Here is a 22,341-nt window from a genome sequence, read left to right as displayed (position 1 = left end):
TGCTGACACACACACACACACACACACACACACACACACACACACACACACACACACACACACACACACACACACACAGCCCAGGGCTGATGAGACAGACAGACTGCATGCTCAGCTGTCTGTGTTGGGGCTTTATGTACTACAGCATTGAAAAAAAACACAATAGACAGAGCTGCCTGCTATCAATATGGAAGGCTGCTTTATAAAGAGAGCTGCTACTTAAATATCTGTTTCTAGATATATACATATAGATAGATACACATATTTTACAGTACGTTATATTTCAGTACAATAACCCTGCAGTGAATAGATAAATACCCTCTGCTGTTCAAATGTCTTGGACAGAAAGATCTGCACACTGAGACAGTGAAACCATTGCTTGTTCAGTTTACTAAAGAAACCATGGAAAAGTAACATTTGCATGTTTCATATGTATCGTATCAGTGTTTTGTCAGTGACATAGTATATGAGCTATTTTTTAGGGACCCGTCACTGTTATTCCATCAGGGATAGTGCCACGAAAAGTGGCTGTTTTTTACCAAGACAATGCTGGGTTTTTGCCAGGATTTTAGAGACATGGCCCCCAAAACAGGGTACTCTAAGCCAAAACATAATTTTTGCCTAACCATAACAAAGTGGTTTTTATACCTAAACCTAACTGTACATTAACCATAGCGTTGTTGAAACATAAAGCTTGAACATATCCACTACATCAGGGGTTTTCAGTGGTTTTCAGACCGGGGACCCCTTAGCTGAAAGAGGGTCAGAGCAGAGACCCTTTATTACATACACATAATAAAAGTGAGTTGCACTGTGAACCCAAATCCATCCATGACACAAACATGTTTTTATTTCTGGAAAGAAAAAAAAAACAATAACAAAGCAATAATTCTGCAGTAACTCTCAGGACCCCCTAGAGGTCACAGACCCCCTGTTGAAGACCCAGAGACTATAATACCGTACAAACGTAACCTATCCGACGTCTGCAGAAATGCACGATGCCAACATTATTCTGGCGATTGGCTTGATATTCTCTAAATATCAACCTGAAATAATAAACATTACAAATTTATACTTTTGTTTGTCTCTCCATCAGATCTTCCCCCAAAGGGTCCGTTCATATTTCACCATTTTCCCCAATGCACTCATTATTTTTGCTCGTGTGTATCATTGTTAGCTGGTAAGGGACTATCAGCAGTCTTGCTTAGTGCAGATCTTACACACTAATACTGCAAATATTTGTGGGCTCTTTATTTTCGCTTGCAACAAATTCACAAAGGTTCTCAACTGCATTCAGTTTAGCAGCCGACTTATCTGCATTTTTCATGGAACAGCCATTTTTAAAGTACTTCTGTACTTAGCCTTTCAGTCCTTGAGTTTTCATAGCCTCTATAGAGACTGGACACAATGAAAAGGTAGCCTTCCTATTCAAATGCAAACACTGTACACATGTACCTGACATGTTCTTTCTTTCTTTCTTTCTTTCTTCTGCCCAGGGTGCTAGAGAGAGTGATGTCGGCAGGCGAGGAGAGGGGCGGCGAGGCGGCAGCGCCTGTATACGTGTATGAATCCAAGGTCCATTGTGCCAACGTGCTGTTGAGCCTGGAGGAGCAGCGGCGGCAGGGCATCCTGTGCGACGTGACTGTGTTGGTGGAGGGTAGGGAGGTACGCGCACACAGGGCCGTCCTTGCCGCTAGCAGCCGCTACTTCCTTCAGGCCTTGCTGGGTCACAACGGGTCACCAGGCGAAGCAGAGCCCATCATTAACCTGCCAGACAAGGTAAAGGGCCACAAAGACAGCACATAGACTAAGGGTTTAAAATATTCTTCTTATGTGACCTTCAGTGGATAAAAAAGGTTAAAAGAGAAGGACATGCAATTGGATGGATAGAAAAGAGTTCACACAAATTGTTGTGAATGGGTTCAGATTCAAGCTGTGCCCCTCTAACACCTTAGCACATTACATCCACTCAATCTGACACTGCTCACCTGTACGACACTTTTGGAAATAAATCACTGATAAACTCCTTTATATTGAGCGGCTGGATTTCACTTACCCCATCACTCTACTTATTAGGCAATATATCGTCTGTCACACCCCGCCCCCAACCACAGTATAGAAGTAGTACTCATTGCTTTAATGGATCAAACACACTTAAAGTGTTAAAGTAAACCTGCATTTTTAATTGGCCAAACATGTACCAACACCATAGTGAGGTGCATCAAACTGCTTTGAGGCACGCACTCTTACCTCGTTTCAGTTTTGGAGCCTCAAAGGAGGACCCAGTGACCAAAGTCAATGAAGCAGAAAGTAGAAATGGAGAAACAGTGGATGTCTGCACTTCACGGAAGAATCAAATGGCCTTCCGTAGACATGACATGGCAGCTCAGTGCAGGCTGCACTTTCCTGCTGCTTTGTAGGTTTTTGGCGTAATAACAAATTACTTGTTGTATTAACTCAAGTACAAAAGTAGGAAAACAGCAAAGTGGTTACATCTCCAGTCTGATCTTGAGCACACAGCTGATAGCTACATGGGTTGTTCACATTATGTAGGGATGCACGATAATATCGGCATGCCATTGGTATCGCCCAATATTGGCTTTAAAACGAAATATCGGAATCGGCCAACATGGGGCCACTTTTTTTTTTTTTTTTTTTGACAAAGTTAACATGTACGAAACATCAGGTAAATGATACAGCACAAGTAACAAATCAATATGATTGATTGATATGATTGATATAATATATGAAAGATATATAAGTATGTATAAAGAATATAAATGACAAATATTAAAACACACAGATTAACAGACGTGTAACCCTGTACACAGTCGGCTCATACTGTGTTAATAACCACCAGAGCAACGAAGCAGAAATAATGATGAAAGGACCAGTAACCAAAGATAACACGTCTTAAGCGCTTAAGATTCGGTTACTAACTCTCTGGTGCTAAAGGACTTACAATATAGTAAATTGTAAAACCCTTGTGTGAAGATAATATTCACAGTCACCTTAACGTAACCAGACACCCAAATGAGTTAATTCATTCCAGTGTAATAGCAAACTGTTAAGAATAAAACATACTAAACAATAAAAGAATTGGGCCCATGTGAAAGTCTATGTAGGATGTATGTTAGAGCTCAGAGGAGTAAATCCACGTGTTTGGAGTTCAGTAACTTACGACACCACACCATCCTGCCTATGGTAAGTCCAAAAACCACATGATGTCCAAGGATGAGTCCCGCAGTGCTGTGTTGTCCTCCTGTGATGTAGCGTTATCCTCTTTTGATCCACCAACTGACGTTAACCCATCTGCTAAGCTAACTAATGGCTAGCAAGCTAAAGTCCTCACTAGATAAAAGCGGTTAAAATAGCTAGCTAGATGCCAGCGGGCTAAACCATCCACACAGTACGGCAGTCCGATACAGCCTTTTTTTAACGACCCTTTTCTTCTTCTTCACCCCCGTGAAAGGCAGTATGCTTAACAAGCAAATTACCACCCATTCAACTTGAACTCCTCTAAGTAAACTCTGTTTTACAAATTTATTAAACCACCACAAAGTACAACAACACACTTTGAAAACAAAAGGCTGTGAATTATTATTTTCCTGAGGGATCTTCATTTCGAAACCTTATTTTTAATTTTATATAAATCAGACAATAAAAAAACAGGACTACACAATGTAAACAAAAATGCATGGTCTTAACCCAGGGTATTACGTAAGTAAATAAATGAAAATACATAAAATGATAAAGATGAACCAGGACACAGGCATACAGATAAAGAGGTATACTCAGTCAGAGGATTCAGGGAAGAAAGTTGCATAATTTTCCATAATGTATGGATATATTGATATCTGTTATCAGCCAAATTAGTTGTTATAGTATATCGGCATATTGGATATTGGCAAAAAATCCTGTATTGTGCATCCCTAAACAGAAGTGCTTATTTAAAGAGAGAGCAGCATTTGCTTGCTGTAGGCACAGGGCACAGTCTTAGGCCTACATATTCTCAGAGGGAAATATTTTCACCAGACATTATGTCTGGATAGATTTAAATATGTGTTTCCTTGTCTAAAACAGGTAATTACCAGATAATGGAGAACCTGATAGAAAATGAATGGGGGTATTTGTTATTTACAAAAATTTTGCTTGATTTTCAATCTTTTCCTCAAATAATGCTGGTGTTGGCATTTCATATCTGATGCCTGCAGTGTGCCATGGGAGCATCAGTTGACGCTCATCAAATGAAACATATCAATTATCAATCAATTATTGCTTTCAGTGTGTTTACGCCTAGACCATCCCCCTAACCTGGAAGAACAAGAAAAAAGTAAAAATCTCACTTTAGATAGAGCTCTTCACAAAACACAAAATAATGGAGAAACTGACCTCATACATTAACCATAAAATACATCAGTGCCAGGAGGCATGGGAGCCAATCCTTACTGCTTTACTCCCTCAATGACATTATCTTGTTTTATAATTTTGTCTTTTTAATAATTAAGGTGTCAACCTTGTGAAGTCACCTTATATATGATGTTGTCTTGTCTCATCTGTTATGTATCATTTTACTATAAAGAAAAAAAGACAACATGTTGGATATGAATGTAAATGCAGTTACCTTGTTAGTTGCTGCCACTTCCATTCAGTTCCTGATCCCGGCGGCTGACATTACCATAGAAAGCCCCAGATCTGTCACATTGATTAATATGTCTGTGTTACTCCACCTTGTACAGTAATCACTTGTACAGGCCTTCACCACTTCAGACTCCACCTTACTACTCCACTAATGACTCAGAGCATGGCTGTATTTTCCACATCCTCTCTGCTGTCTGCTCACTCCTCTCATAAATTACTCCAACTCACTGTGGCTCAGAGGTAAACAGATTTGGGTGTGGAATTTAGTATTTTCAGGACAAAGGACACTGCCATATTACTGTTGTACACTGGCATTAGAAAAACATCAGTTGTTATGGTTCTTGTAAAATGACAATAAAGAATACTGAATTACAGGCTATATACACCTGACATGTATATTTGTCCTTCATCTCAAATGCACTTGATAAAACAAATCCACCTCAATGTTGATCAATAGAGCTGCATAATGACTCATTCTTCACTCCATTTAACGCATCTTGAAGCATGTTTATTCCTTCAAGTCTGTTTCCTGCTAACCACCTAATTCTATTGATTCTGTATTATGATCTGGTCACACCAGTGAGTGGCACAGCAGGAGTCTGGTGAATTGTAGGGATTACTCACAGGGCTAACTGGCAAACAACTGGACCTGGCAAGCTAACCTGTAACACACTGCTCTGCAGGGAACATGCTAGTGCCGTCAGCAAGTGGCAACTTCAGAGACTGAAAAATAAACACATAAGCACTCCCAACAGCAAAACATGTTGCCAGTATGCAAGTGCAGTTCCCGTAATGGCCACTTGAGGCTGGCTCCAAAGCTTTACTTTACAGCAGAAATAAACATATTATATTATATTATATTATATAACATTTACAACCTGATACAAAAAAACAGCTTTGGTCTCTGTAACTGATTTCAACATTCATAACAACTGTAAGGGGCTGAATTTTTAAATAACTGACATGTTTACATTTGACCAATTATCCAACTATGGTCTGTCTCAAAAAATCCAACTTGGTAACGGCCAAAATTCCAGACTTGCAGCTTTAAAACGCTGCTCCACAAAATCAATTTAAAGGAGACGCAAAGCGGACTACTGGCTTGAAAGCAGCGTAGTTGCTGCTTGCTGTTGTCCAGTCAAAACGCTCAAAGTTGGCCTACAGAAAGTTATGTTTGGTCAATGAAAACGGAAAACGTATGTCATCCCATTCAAACCAAGCACGGAAGACTTGCATGCTACTTCGCAACATTAGCCTGCAATTCTCTCCTCCATTACTAACATTACTACACTTTAAAACTCACCAGACCAACCAACTTCCTCTGTGACATGGTCCCAAACCTCATTCTTTTTATCTTGGTCTCTGTAACCGAACAGTGACACTTTATAAAGGACTGAGTGGGCGTGAACGCAAGTAATAAACTTATCCATTGTCGGAACAAGTGTGCTGTAGGAACCAAAGCTTACATGGCTTGTTCTCTGGGACCCGCTTCATCCAAGCACGTCAGCATTCCAAGTGGTTGCCGCCGAACCGAGTCAGAGCTCATTACCATAAAGTTAAATGAGTTTTAACTCTTCTCCGGAACTACTCCGGTCACTTTGGCTGACGACCAGGTCGTCCAAGTCGCCCAAGTCGCTGGGCTCTCATTGAAAATGAATGACTTCCGCCACTTTGCAAGCCCTGGTTGCAGTTGGTGTGAACGTACAATAAGAATTGGCACCCCGCCGCATCCTTAACATAAGGTTACAGAGGTTAGGTTTAGGAAAAAATAAAATACCCTTTTTCTGTGTTTGAACTTCACAAAGGTGAAATTTCTACGTATCAAATAAACAAGCTGAAACAAACCATTGTATAGCTCAGGCTTAACAAAGTGTTATTTCAGTTTTACAATCTTCTGATTTACAATTGAACTGGAGAGTTGTTATTCAGCCCTTAAATATTACTGACCAGTTGTTGGACCAGCTGAAAATTGTTCAGTCCTACAGAACTCTGGTGAAGATCTAAAATATGTTAGACAGCAAATACTGATATGTCAGACTGAGTTTGGTAAAAAATGTAAAATGTATTGAAATGAAGCCAAAAATATGTCGATTTTTTTAAAATATATATTTCACTATATATACCATACAGCTTTAAAACAAGGCAAGGCAAGGCAAGGCAAGGCAAGGCAAGTTTATTTGTATAGCACAATTCAACACAAGGTAATTCAAAGTGCTTTACAGAGACATTAAAAGCAACAAGACACAATTTAAAACAATAAAAACAGTCGATTAAAAAGGGAAATAGAAATTGAGAATGATAGTGATAATAATAAAATACAGTAACATAAAATAAAAACAGGCTCAATACATTGAACAGTCAGGATAAGAAAAGAAGTAGAATAATAAAAGGCATAAATCAGCAGTGTGTAGTTAAAAAGTACGGGCAGTAGAATACAGCAGGTAAGTATTTAATCTAAGAGTACGCTTCAGTAAACAATAGTGTTTTTAGCCCTGATTTAAAGGAGCTGACAGTTTGAGCAGACCTCAGATCTACAGGAAGTTTGTTCCACAGGTGAGGAGCATAATAACTGAATGCTGCCTCACCTTGCTTGGTTCTTGTTCTTGGAACACACAACAAACCTGTTCCAGATGACCTAAGGGGTCTGGATGCTTCGTAGGGAACCAGTAGATCAAGCATGTATTTTGGTCCGAGACCATTCAGGGCTTTGTAGACCAGCAGTAAGATTTTAAAATCTATTCTTTGACTCACAGGAAGCCAGTGTGACCAGTGTAATATGGTCCAGTTTCCTGGTGTTTGTAAGGACTCTGGTGGCAGCGTTCTGAATTGTAATATGGTCCAGTTTCCTGGTGTTTGTAAGGACTCTGGTGGCAGCGTTCTGAATCAGCTGCAGCTGTCTGATTGATTTTTTGTTAAGGCCTGTAAATAAGCCATTGCAATAATCCAACCTACTAAAAATGAATGCATGAATAAGTTTTTCCATGTCTTGTTTAGACAGAAACCCCTTAATTCTGGCTATATTTTTCAGGTGGTAATAGGCAGATTTAGTAATAAACTTTAAATGGCTGTAGAAGTTCAGGTCTGAGTCAATAATAACACCAAGATTTCTGGCTTGATTTGTAGCTGTCAATGACATAGAGCCAAGGTGGGCGCTGATCTTTGCCCTTTCATTTCTATGGCCAAAAATTAATACCTCTGTCTTTCCTGGATTTAGCTGGAGAAAATTCTGGCACATCCAGTCATTGATTTGATGAATAGAGTTACTCAGTGAGAGTAAGGGACTGTAGTCATGTGATGACACTGAGATATAGAGTTGTGTGTCGTCGGCATACGTATGATAGGAGATGTTGTGATGTTCCATAATCTGGGCTAGGGGTAGTATATAGATGTTGAATAGAAGTGGTCCGAGAATGGACCCTTGAGGAACCCCACATGTGATCGTAGTTCGCTCAGATTCATTGTTACCAATTGACACAAAAAAGTCCCTATCTTGTAAGTAAGATTTGAACCATTGTAGCACAGTGCCGGTGAGTCCCACCTACTTTTCCAATCTGCTAAGTAGTATATTATGATCAACTGTATCAAATGCAGCACTGAGATCTAGTAATACCAGGACAGAGGATTTGCATGCATCATTAAAACAAAACAAAACAGAATATATATCTCAGACTAGCAGACAGTGTGGAATAACATTTTTAACCTTACAGCTACTTAAGGGGAAATAAAAGGTGAAAAGCAGATTGTAAGTGGATAGTGATTGATCACACTCATTGATTAATCCTGTGTCTTTTCTGTGCCATATTTCTCTCTCTGTTGCTTCTCATGAGTAAGGCTGGTAGCTTCTCCTGGTTCCTCTCTGTACAGATGTGTTTCTGCACAGGATGCAGCAGCTGCTGATGCTAGCTGAAAATAGGCTTACACGAACACCAATATACACACGGATATTTCCACATACACACACATGCATACACAACAATATAGAGTAAGTACAACATCCTTTCTCACTTACACACATGTGAAATACATACAGTAGGAGCTGACTGTGGTGAACAAGAAGAAAGCAGGAGAGATGAGAGGATGAAGGGTGGGAGACAGGGATGGGCAGAAAGATAAATGCAAGAAGATAAGACAGATAAGATTAATAAGGCGGCAATATGGCAAAATAACTGACTATGAAAAAAAGTGTATTGGATGCCTGTTGGGAAAAATTCTGTTTCATCCATTTCCAGTGCACCACCTCTTTGTTAAAGTCGCCATCTGTATTCCTTTAGTCCCCCATAATTATTGCCATAATGTTGTTTTTCTGTTACTGTGAAGAAACAGTACAGTAGCTATAATCAGTTTCTCAGAGTCCCAACATCTGACTAGAATAATTGAAACTCCTGTATACATGTTACAGGTTCTTCTAATATTTTGTCCACCCTCAGTTACATATATTACATTGTTGTGTTCTCAATATTTAATGAACAAAAGCACTGTACTGTAGGTTATTTTAAGTTTTTCAAAAGTGGCCTTAGTGGCAGAGAGGCTTATGTTAGGGACAGGCTTATATTTGAGACTTACCATTTTTTTCCCTGTGCTCCAGTTAATGCAAACTCAAAACCTCCATGTTTACCTGCTGTCGTGATAATTCCAGTTATAATGTCCATTTCTACAGCGCTCATTCCACGAGTACAGCAAGAGTCATGTCAGGCGTTCTTCTTAGCCTTTTTACCAAAATTATGTTCTGCTAAAACTTAATGCTTCCTTTAGAATTTTCACATTAAATGCAGCCATTTCTTTGTAGATAAGCTTTTAATGTGACAAACACCAAAGTGTTGTGTTTTGTTCACTGTAGTTTAACATTAATCAGAAGTACAACAAAGACGCAATAACTGAAGTGTGAAAACATTATTTCTGATGGAAAAAAAGTCAGAGTGACAGAGTTGTGAGTATGACAGGACTTTGTTGACTTTTGCCCGGGACTTTCCCCTGGAATCTCATGTTCGGATCCGTGTGAACGTTTAGTCCCCAGAGCTGGGGTTTGTGTGGGCTGGATTTGAGTTGCTGCCCGCTCTCCTCTTGCCAAGGTGGTCTGTAGAGGTGGCAATTGAGACTGTGATTCAAGGCGCTAGCTAACAATAGCTATATAAACATGAACTTGACTTGAGTAGGGTTGAGCCAAATACTCAGATAAAATGAGTATTCTGTATGGATAATGTACTTTGTAGGAGTGCAAGTATCATCTGAGTAACATGTCTCAATATCCGTACTTGTGATGAAGGAAAACCCGCATTTTGGTAGCTGCGTTCAATCTCCTACTCTTGTGATAAAAATGATGAGAATCCTGAGATTGCTTTGTAAATAATTTTCAAATAAATATTTAATTGAGCAACTTCTGATCAACCCTTAATTTCAGGCTTAAAATAACAACTTCTGTTAAGTCCCACCCATTTCCTAATTAAACTCTGCCCATTCCAGGTGTGGATACAGATAATTTAGTTGGCTGCCTTCATTTGTGTCTGTTGCTCCACAATGTAAGAATCTTTTTGGTGTAATATTTAGTCACTTTGAAGTGGATGCTGAAGGCACTGGCATTAAAACCATTCTTTCATCTCACACTTCTCTCCGCTACAGGTGACAGCAAAGGGTTTTGCTCCACTGCTCCAATTTGCCTATACAGCCAAGCTGGTTTTAAGTCGGGAAAACATCCATGAGGTCATCCTGTGCGCTGACTTCCTGGGTGTTCACAATTTGGAGGACTCTTGCTTTCGGTTCCTTCAAGCCCAGCTACAGAATGACAGCCAAGTTGCCACCAATGGCAAGGTGGATTATGGTGATGACATCACGGCCGAGGGAGCAGTCTTTCCTGAGACAATATCCTCAGACGATTCTGCAGAGACGAGGCAGCAAACCAATCATATAGCAAGCACTGCGTCACTTCCTGCTGACCTTTCTCAATGTCCTAAGTACAGGAAGTATCAGTACCAGATCTGTGATAACAAGCACAATGGAGAAAACCATCATGGCATCGATGATGCCAACCATACCTCAGTCAGCCCTGTGAGCTCACAGCTCAGAGACAGCAGTGTTGTTCTACAAACTCTTCTTACACCCTCCAGGATCAAAGAGGAGCCATTTGTGTTTGAGGAAGAAGGAGATGAAAGGAGTGGTTGCAACCCAGAATTGTGTACTGAAGAGGTACTGGAGATGGAGCTGGAGGTAGAAGGGGTTCCAGTAGCAACTGAGCACTCTCCGAGTCGAGGTTCACCCTCTTCCTGCCTGCGCTCCTACCTCCAGAGAGGCGGCCTAGATCTCAGCGGCATGCCCAGCACCACCATCCAGCAGCTACTCACCAACAGACTGTCCCTCAACCACTACAGGGAACTGGTCAAAGACAGGCAGAGGGATAAGAGGGAATCTCTGGGTCGCGTGGACCTCAAGACTGGCATTGCAGATGTCATACCAGCAGCACTGACTGGCACTGGCAAGAACGTGGAAAGGCCAGCCTCTAAAGCCTCCTCTTCTAAACATGAGGGGGAGCTAGACAGAGCCAGTGTCATTTTCTCTTCAGCAGCTGGCGAGCGACAAATGTTGGCCCATTCTTACATGGATGATAAGTTCAGAGAAAAAGTCTCAACCCTGATGCAGGTAGAGGCTCCCTCTTCTGGTCGGTCATGCCTCACCACCAGCTGCCCTGTTCCCATCCAAACATCAGTCCATTCCCCTCCCCCATCTGAGCCCCGAACCCAGACTTCCAGCTCCCGTTCCTCATTCTCTTACCCAGAGGACGCAGGCAGTGGTAGCTCACCTTCCAGCCTTCCCCAGTTTGACTTCTCCTCATCCCCACACTCAGGCTCCACCTCTGGACTGTCTCACTGCCTGGCTGGGGTAGTGGAGCAGAGGAACCCCCACAGCGGGGAGGTGGTCTTCTCTCAGGGTTGCACCAGTATCAAAAGTGAACAGGGATTTGGTGCCAGCGGCGGCAACTCAAGTGACGAATCAGGCTCGTTCTCAGAGGGAGACAGTGAAAGTGGCGTCTCTAGAGTCTCTGGCCCTGAGGTTAGTATGCTCTTTTATTCTTCTACTTCCTTGCCCAGGTTCCACTCTGTGTTAGCATCAAGGTACATTTGGCTACTCCTAAGACTGCAAAGCAGGCGAGTTTCAGCTCATAGCCGTCCTCAACGCTGAGGACGGCTATGAGCTGAAACTCGTCCATTTGACTGCTTCTGTGCAATCCACTATATTCAAAGTATTATACTTATTAGTGAGTGCTGTCGAGTTTTCTGCTTTGCAGTGATTTTTTTTTGGACTGGCACCCAATTACTCTTTGAGACTTTTGAGTAAGCAGGCCAAGTCTGCTGATTACTCCTAAGACTGACCTAGTCTGGATCCTTACACTGGTTTGAAAGCGATACTGCAGAAAATATGAGCAAGAATATTCTGTTTTGTTCACAACGTTGTTGTTGCTCTTACTGAGCTACTGAATGTTTTGTAATGTTCTCAGGTCCATCTGCCCAAGCTGTCTCTAAAAGATGCCTTCTATAAAGCATTTAATCAGGGTGACATGTTCTCGCATATGAAATTAAAGGTAATTGATTAGTCTATTGGTATTTATCACAGATAATATTCAGTCAGTAAAATCAGTTTCACTTTGCTTTGTCCAAAAACTGAAATGGTAAAGACATATCAGTCATCGTGAAACAGTGTCAGATCTAAATGCAGTTCTTGAGTATAACTTTTGAATCAGAGCTGCAGAATGTACAGCTGTCATATTAGCAATAAACAGAGTAGTACTATAAATAGGCTCAGCTATACAGACTTGTGAATTCACACAACTGGTAATTTTCCTTTTTTTGCTTTTATTGAAACAACAGTGTTGCATTTGACTGCAGTACTTTTTATGCATCCACACTGGCGAGAGGCGTGGCCAGAGGCATTATGTTTTCAGGTTGTTTGTCCCTACGTATGTGTGTACCCCCATATGTCCATCTCATCCTTGTGAATGCAACATCTCAAGAACACCTCAAGTCTTTAAAATTGGCACAAATGTCCAGATGTCACTATTTTCTCATCTGTCTCTTTCTCATGAACTCAATATCTCAAGAACATTATGAGGGAAATTTTTCAAATTTGGCACAAGCATCCACTTGGACCTGAGGATGAACTGATTAGATTTTGGTGGCCAAAGGTCAAGGTCAATGTGACCTTGCATCTGTCTCATTCCTGTGAACAAAATATCTCAAGAACATCTTCGATGAATTTCCTTCCACTTAGACTAAAGAATAAACTGATTAGAATTTTATGGTCGAAGGTCAAAGGGCAAGGTCAGTATGACATCACAAAATCTGTTTTTGGCCATAACTCACAAATTCATATGCTAATTATGATGTCTAATAGGATAAAATAATGAAGTGATGACATTTTATATCCAAAAGGTCAAAGGTAAGTTTCAGTGTGACATCATTATGTTCTGCATAAAACAGTTTTCTGGCCATTTCTCAATGTCACATCTCAGGAACAGAAGTGGAAATGTCTGATAAATATCTTAAGTAGAAAAAAATCTCCCTTCTTAATTGGTGACATTAATCTTGGGTGTCCAGCCTGAAACTGCTGATTGTATAGATCTTCTGTGCTGTCGGGGAAAAATGTGTGTGAAACCTCCATGTTTTCAGAGACATGGGTGTAAATTGCAAGAGAAACTTGACTGGTGCGTGGAGGCATACAAATATTCTTCAAAGATGGAAGTAGGCAGCACACAATTGATTATTTGTAAGTGGCAAATGACGTGCTGAATGTGTCATTTCACATTTTATGTTAACGCGCACAGAGCCTGAAGCACAAAGCCAGAGCAATTTAACAGAGCAAGCGGTTAACCATCTTCATGGTACCTGCTATGTCTGACTGTTGCCTTGGGGTCTATCGAGCCAGCTCAGCCACAGAGAGCCTGTTAAACTTGCTTTGTGGTACAGCCCTCTGCTCAAATGTAGTGTAACAGTAGCCCAGGTACACGGTAAACATTATGTTTGTGCCAAAATACAGCGTCAGAGTGGTGATGGTAGATGTAGACTCTTAGGGTGTGTTCACACTTATACTTTGTTTACTCGAGTCTGAATCAGTTGATGAATTTGTAAACTCGGAGCGTTTTCCCTTCGGTTCTGTTTCTTTTACACAGAGAAAAATCCAAGCGAACCAAAATGCATCTCTACAAACCACATGAGAACATTCAACTTGCTTATTGCTGAGATGTGTCTGGGGTAGGAGGAAGAAAGTAGATACAGGAAGAAGGTTGTGTACTCTGCACTAGTGCATATTTCTGTGAGAGAAACATTGCTGTGCAATTTAATATGAAGCAACAGCAGAGTTGGCATTTGCTCAACAACTGTGGTAATTATCTGAGAAATATATCTGGTAATTTATCTTCTTAGTTTATAAGTATATAAACTATACCAGCAGACTGCTGAATACACACTATGAACACTATACTGCTACACACTGTGCAAATAAAATGTGCTGCCTTCAGATAACTGAGCAGGATAAGGGGGCTAATATTGAACATGTACAAGGACATGCAAACCGTTAACATGTTTAACTGAAGACATGTTGAGTAAGTCTGAAGTATTAACAATCTTTTCTTTACAGTTTGCACACTGTGCTGCATCCCAAAATGCAATGTACGCCTGGCTACAGGAGCTATGTAGTCCAAACTTGCAGACTGCTGTACACCTGGTAGTTCATAGTTTAGTTGGATCAAGGGCAGATTGTGTTCTAACCGTTAGTCACATATGAATCCACTGACTTGCAGTCCAGGCGTCACAAGTTAATGTCACCCTTCCTGCTGTACTCAAGGATTCCTCAACTTATGCTTCACCTTTCCGTAGAGCTTGGGTTCTGCTGTGTCAGTGAAGAAACATAGGGATGGCGTCACATACCTGGGTTCTAGTGTGGTTAGCATGTAACCACACTAACCACCCTTCATTTTCACCAACGCTGTATGGACGCAGATCTCATGAAGTAGGTGATGGACTGTGTTATTTTCTTCTTGTTGGTTTATTTTTTGGCAGAGCGGGTTTAGTGTTAGCTTGGCCGTCAGCGGCTAACGCTATCTCTGGATGGGGGTGTATGAGGTGAGCCCTCATGTTCGTAGTATTCCCAGAGTATTTTATTCTCATGTGACACTGCTAGCAAATCACGTGTCATATTCAGGTCCTACTTTCCTTATGCATTAAAAAATCCAAAATAAGTCTCGACGTTTGATTTAAAGACAGATGCAGCATTACTGATTTCTTTCTCCGGTGCCTCCATCTTTGTTTTGATGAACCTTCTGCCAAACGCCGCTGACCTCACCAGGAAGGAAACATTAGCACCATCTAGGGGACTGAAAAAGCAACTGTTTTTATTATGCATTTCATAATGTACATAATAAAATATCGATACTTGGCGTCAGTGTATCGATACACTATCACCACACAAAATATTGTGATACTATGCTGTATCAGTTTTTTTCCCCCATTCCTAATGAGCACAGTAATTGCACTCTGGTGTGGACCAAATCAAGATGGTTGAGGTCCAAGGAGATGACCTCAGTCTGGTCCCAAACAAATTCTAGAATGGTTCACTTGTAGTGATAATGTCTTCCGCCCTTGATCTGACCAAACTGCCAGGTGTACTTCACAAGTTTGAAGCAAATGGCTCCTGAAGCCACGAAAAACATTAGTGAAAAAGGGTTAGAATATCACACTTACCAAACATGTCTTCAGTTAAATACGATGAAGGTTAGCATGCTCTCACACAAGCTCAATATTAGCTCCCTTATTCTACTTAGCTGCATGAAAGCAGCACATCTACTTTGCAAAGTGTGAAGCAGTATAGTGTTTCAAGACATTTCCTCAAAGTGCATTCAGCATTCTGCTGGCATAGTTTGCCTGGTATTTTGCCCACGTAATTAGAGTTATGAGAAAATGCCAACTCTGTTGTGGCTCTGTGTTAAATTGGGTTAAGGGGCTATGCACTACTCAAGAACACAGGACCCTCTGCCTATATTTATCCCGCCCTAGACACGTCTGACCAGTAAGCGGAGTGCACATTGTTTGTAGTGATGCATTTTGGTTAGCTTGGATCTTTTTTACTTGTGAATAGAAACCAAAACGAAGGGGAAATCGCTCCAAGTATACAAACTCAACTGATTCAGACCAGAGCAATTGAACTATAGGTGTGAAAACACCCTCAGGCTCAGAATGCCCCATCAACATGGTTCAATCACACACACTCTCCTCTGTCCATTCATGTAGACATTTGTTGTGTGGTGTGGAAATACAGGCAAATTAAAATTACATTAAATTCTATTCTTTAAAAAAAAAGCAAAAAACTGAACAGTGTTGAAAGAACCACTCGTGTCAGTTGATGACATTTCTGAGTAGCCCACCTTACTCTGAGAATAACAATCTATGGCATTAATAGTTAAGACATACTATGCTGTCGTTACCATAAGCCTGTACAGAAATCGCTGTACTACCTTATGTTACCAAAGTATTGACCACCTCTATATATAGCTGGCCTCTTATTAAAGCAAACTTCAACAGCACATGTTCACGTGCTTCTAGCATGTATCAGTGATAGTTTCCCAGCATATTCTAGGTGTGATTTACAGCTGGGACTATTCTTAGACAGTTTTTCTCTCAGGAGAAATTACGCAAACACTTCCAACACATACTCCGAGGAGTAAGAGAGCTGTATGGTTGCCATGGTGATGCCTAAGCACATGCAATATCTGACGAGATGTGAGATGAGTTTTATACTGGAGCTCTCTCTCTCTCTCTCTCTCTCTCTCTCTCTCTCTCTCTGTCTCACACACACACACACACACACACACACACAGGATATTATCTTTATTAGATGTGAGTGGCTGTGGCCTCTGGCCCATGGATGAGTTAAATGTGTTGCAGAGGTTAATGTATCATAAGGTGCTCAGCTATTCTGAATAGACATACTGGAGCAGACACTTGGAGAGCCATTTTACAGGGGTCACTACCACAGGCCCACTCTATTTGTTTTAAATTGTGTTCTCATAAAAACTATACGTGTGTGTAGTGTACTATGTGGAACTATTTTTTACCCACTATAAGCAGTTTCTGCTGCTCTGACATCTTTTAAATGCTCAATGGCAAAAAAAGTTGAGAAAGATGAACTCCACATACAAATATTTGGACTTTGGGTCATCAGGAGCTTTTAAGGGTTATGCAATGCGGATTTCTACTGTCCTAAAACAAGTAGGACTTTGTCAGTTGCAGAAGAGGCAGTCATGTTATCAGACAACCCGCTCTCATTCTGAAGTCATCAAATACTGCTGCTTGGTCAGGGATTTTGGTGACAGACAGCGACACAAAAAGCCATCCTTTCGCAGTGGTATGATACGCCACCAGATGGCATCAGTTTGAAACGCAGCCACAAAACAACGTGGTTTAAGGAGCTGGAAAAGTCCCTATAGGGCAGGCAGGAGGGGCGGTGGATGGTCCAACAAACACCAGACCTTCACAGAGGAGCCCAGTGTTTGCTTCCTATATGAATGTTGAGCCACAGATGTGTATTACCGATGTTGTAAGTTTATTTTGAGAAAGACTGTATGCATCTAACAAGCAGAAACTGTACATTTCCTGTGAAAGTGTTTCTTGAAAAGACACAGTGAATTTTTTTAAGGTGTAAATTGACACAGCGTCCCAGAACGTCAACAGCAGACTCAACAACAGTGTGTCATATGTAGACGTGAAAATCCACAGACTGGCCGTCGATGTTTGATGAGCTGGGAGTAAAAACCTTTTGTATCAGATTAATTTTGGGAGCATATTTGTCACAGGTATCAGTGCACATTGGGCAGCTAGGCCTGTCACAATATTTACGTTATTGACTTATCGCATGATGTATGAACATGACCTTGATTGCCGCTGCCTACTTGAGCAAGATTGAAAGAAAATAAAACAACACCTTAAAGACGACACAGTGTAGCTTACCGCTAGCCTGCAGCTGCACTGTTGGAGAGGAAGACTCACAGTCCTAATAGTCATTAGCTTGACAACAGCTAGCAACAAGCCACATAGTCTGTTGTTTGTAGTACCCTCCAACAACTTTATCCTCGATTCCGTAAATCATCTACCAAACCACCCAGCTCCCAGGCTTTCTATCCCCAAGAGCCAACTGCAGCACAGCAGCCAGGTTATGGAGGTAACTGGTATTCCTAGAGCTTCACTAAGCGCGTCTATTACTCGCAAGTGGTAACACTTGGTTTGGTTTTTGTTGTCTCAAACTGAGTAATTTTGGGCTACATCTATAAAAGTTCTCTAATTTTACATATACTGTCTTAGATATATCAACAGGTGTTAATTACTATTTAAAAATGTGTTTACATTTTTTTTTTGTATTGCAGTTCCAATGTCAAAATGTTCTCCAGAATGAATAGTTCATTGCTCTTTGAAAGGGTGTACTTGCATTATTATGCTATTACATTACCATTATATCAGTGGCATATTGAAATTGTTTTAAAATGACAGTATTATTGGTTATTGCAATTATTTCTGGGACAATATATCGCCCAGACATTGTAGTTACCATGGCAGGCCTACAGACAACTAACCAGAAAATGAATCCAGCATTTTGGCATGCTCTTTTTTTGTCAGTCCACCACTTTAGTGCAGACAGAAATATCTCAGTAATTAATAGATTTATCACCATGGAAATTATTACTGAAATTCATGGGCCCCAGAGGATCACTTCTTTCCTTTTGTAATTTCAATTTGTTGAAAATTTAGGTTTAGTGCTGTTGTATTTAGAGTGTGTGTGTGTGTGTGTGTGTGTGTGTGTGCATGTGTACATCATATATCACTCATGTATATGCATGTGTGTGGGGTCTGTCCCACTTCTTTGCCCTACTTGTCTCACCCATAGAGCGGACACACACACACACCCTAGGGCGCCCTGTAGGCAGGTGGAAGGTGTCCTGGCCACGTTCCCTCCACCATCTGCTGCTCCTGACCCCAGATCTGCCCTCTCCAATTAGGCCAGCCCATCAAGACCCTCTCCACCCACTTTGCATTCTGCCGTTTTACTTAGTCTCCTCCTTATAGAAGTATTATCAAAGGAGTATTACAAGATCAGTATTTTGGGCTTGTTACTAATTATTTAACAAATAATTGAGTTATCAGATAAAAAAAAAGATATTGATATATAAATTACAGAGAGCAGGGCTGTCTGACAAAGTAAGGCTTTCATTGAGTTATCTGATTTAACTAAGTTCAACACTGGCAGGGTAACTGATTACTCAACATCTTACCAACCACCTTTGTTAAACCTGCTTTTTCTCAATCCAGCACCAGTTCATGCGCATGAAGGGGGTGTGATATGTACAGTAACAAACAGCCAGTCACATGCAACATTAACAGATCCAGAGCAGCCTATTTAATATGTGATCTGATGATAGTGTTGATGGGATGCTGCAAAAAGTGGTTATGGTAGGAAAAGTTAAGTAAGTTAAGTGAACTAAGTAAAAGATGCAAAATCTACAGATCAACAAACCAACAAAATACAAATCAAACAGAGTAAGAAAAACAAATTCATAGAACTATAAATTACAAATGCAATGCAAATATTTTATAGGCTTAAACAATAGGGATGTGTATCAGTACTCAGTACCTTTAAACTATCGACTAAAACAACGCATTACCAAGTTTTTAAAATTCTTCTGTCAAAGGACACTTGCATTTGATCCTTTTTGTGCAGGGAAGTCTGATCCCAGAACGTCCCGACTACCTGCCGGATCAGCAAGAACTCTGTTGTTGCCATCTCCAGGAGTTGCTGTTCTCTCGGAGAACATCAGTTAGCAACTTCTGCCAGATGAGCACGAGCTAACACAGCAGCAGCTGCTAACATCCAACACCAAGCTGTAAATCGGTCCCAACAAACTCACACAGATACTTAAATGGCTCGACTCTGACATCAAACTAGATATTAAGCATTCGGTAAAGTTAGTCATGTGATGCTAACAATTAGCACTGTCATTGTGTGTGTGCAGGCAGACTCTTACCAACTGTCTCTGGCACGGAGCTCACACTCCGACCCATACAGTCTGTGGTGTGGTAAAGCGTGGTGTATTGACAGAGATGGCAGTTCAACATGCCAAGATGCGACCAAAACATTTCAAAGTATTGCGGAACTACATGCTACCTCATACACATGACGAGTATCGGATGACGCGCTCTATTGGTAGTGGTATCACTTTAAGGCACGGGTCCATTTTTAAAAAATCTGCAGCCATCATTATGTCTAAGTCAAGGCCAGATCCGCCCACACCCGTTAATAAAACTCTCACGACCCGACCCACACCCGTGATTAAACACACACAGGCTACAGTCACTCACATTAAGCTGGGTCCTCTGGTTTGTTCATAAATTACAAATCCAGCAGAGGAAGTCTCTTTCACTGGCTGCGCTTAATGCCAAGATGGAAAAAACATCCTGTGCATTTACTGCCAGGTCAGGAAACATTTTAGCATGCTCCTTCCACCACCATTAAGCCTCAAAAGGATCCTCATTGGGTGAGTGTTCATACCTGGTGATGTATGTTTCTGTCAGCAGGAGTCTCGCCAACTGCGTTACGACCTGTGTGTGGACACCACAAGATTTCTCCCCCAAGCCCTCGCCAACATAACGCGGTGACGTCACCAAACTTTGGAGACGACACATTGTAAAGGCATGGATATTCTTCCCAGTGTTGAATCAGATCTGCCTCCAGGGCCTGGGTCCAAACACTATGCGCTCCCCGTGATCCTGTGGACACCGCCATTGTTGTTGTTGCTTGCGCAGTGTTGCCAGATCTTGGGAGAGAAACAAGCAACCCAGGCTATGGAAACAAGCCCAAAAGAAGCGACCATCATGCGTTTAAATAACTTATTAGACGGGTATTTATAGAGAAAAGTGATGTTTAGAAAGCAAGCCCAAAAAGGCAACTCCACTTTAGAAACAAGCCCAAAGTCGTGGCTAATAAGTGCACCTGGCAAGTGGCAACCCTGCGGCTTGTCCTCCTCACATTTCTTCCGTCCTCCTGCGTGCTGACGTGGGACGTATCCCGCCTCTCATTGGCTGATGCTGTCTGTCAGTCGTGTCACACTTCTCCAGTTTTCTAGCATGCCAGATATCCAGTCCCAGTCACAGACGAGACGAGGGGGCGACTTGCTCGTAGGCTTGTTCACACATGAGGACTCGTTGTGGCAGACTATCTGCCGACTCACCTCAGACCCAAGGTGGCTCTCAAGATCCTCTGCGATGTCAAAATCACGATGAAAATCTTGTAATGTGAACTAGGCTTTACTCAGTTTGTGTCTGAACACCTGGAGTGTGGCTTGATGAGGCTGGCTGCTAGCACTAGCATCAGAGGCTGTGCTAGCTCGGACCTCCTGGTCTGCTGTTAAATGCTTTGTGTTGAGGTGATATTGCAGACTGAATGTACTCTGATGGTATGAAAATTCCTTCCTGCAGAAACTTCAGTGCACCTATCAACAGCTCTGATTGGGTGTTCTTAGAAATAAATGTTCCATTCACGGTGCCAAGCAGTGTCAGTTCGTCTGCCTCTCTCATGTGACAAAGCTACTGTGGCCATCAATGACACACCAGGTCACCACGGAACATTAATCAGCGCTAATTTTTTAACACGTTACTTTTTCTGTGAATAATTAATCGAAATTAACACGTTATTAAAATATATACATTTTTTTTTCCCTTACACAGCTTTTTGCAGATTACCTGACTTGGTGCTTGAAGGGTAGTGGTGTTGATACTGGTATCATCATGTTAAAGATATCCAGCTCTATTTAACATGCAGTTGAGAGACTTTGATGTTAAAGTTGCCTCAAAAGGCAAAGGTACAAAACTGCAAACTGGGTTATAACTGATACTACTTAAACCCACCTACCTAATCTTTAAAAGCAGGATGCTCAATTTCAATCAATCAATTTTATTTATAAAGCCCAATATCACAAAGCTATAATGGGGATGCAGTACTTTGTCCATACTGGGATTCTTTAGGAAAGGTGAATCCAAACTATCTTACACTTGATTGATGAGGATTTTTTTTTCTCCATATTTTGATCTGAATAAAAACTACTCTTTACCGTTGTCATAGCAGTCAGTGCTTACACAGACAGGCAGCAAAGCTCAGTTTGGTTTCTGAACATTCTTTGTTGGTGCAGAACATCACAGCTGAGGTGGTGAGAAATGAAGACACAGCTGCATACTGCATACTGTGATGATCATGTATACATGGATATGAGTAACCAGGTTTTTCATGTTTCATGTAAATGCCATAAACCAAATATCATCGAAAATTACGCAAGACTCAAGAATATCTTGTGGCTCTAATCCTGTTCTGTAGGTTTGGGTGTAGCCCACTGTATTAGTTACAACAGTCACAGTTATTTTACAACAATATATATGTGTGTGTGTGTGTGTGTGTGTGTGTGTGTGTGTGTGTGCACATGATTAAAGCTTTAAACAAGTGTTTTCTTTTATCTTTTTTAAACACCAGCAAGTGACGGAATGATTGTCTCAAACGATACACACAGTGATAGAAATGGAAACCAGAGCACTAGAGAGAGAGAGAGAGAGAGAGAGAGAGAGAGAGAGAGAGAGAGAGAGAGAGAGAGAGAGATTGGTGAGGGGATTTATGACCATCCAGGGC

General features: G+C 41.2%; 1 protein-coding gene across 1 annotated transcript in view; it reads left to right on the top strand.

Moving 5' to 3' along the window:
- The window catches only part of LOC126400945 (transcription regulator protein BACH2-like), an 84,975-nt gene that overhangs the window by 47,257 nt on the left and 15,377 nt on the right, over positions 1–22,341 (top strand). Inside the window, exons 2-3 of the mRNA XM_050061954.1 lie at positions 1,497–1,779; positions 10,258–11,682. Coding sequence (XP_049917911.1) covers positions 1,513–1,779; positions 10,258–11,682 — 1,692 coding nt within the window. The 5' untranslated portion in view covers positions 1,497–1,512. The remainder of the gene's footprint in view (positions 1–1,496; positions 1,780–10,257; positions 11,683–22,341) is intronic.

The sequence above is a fragment of the Epinephelus moara genome, chromosome 14 (assembly GCF_006386435.1).
Source record: "Epinephelus moara isolate mb chromosome 14, YSFRI_EMoa_1.0, whole genome shotgun sequence".
Taxonomy (NCBI): Eukaryota; Metazoa; Chordata; class Actinopteri; order Perciformes; family Serranidae; genus Epinephelus; species Epinephelus moara.
This window is presented reverse-complemented; position numbering and strand designations above follow the sequence as displayed.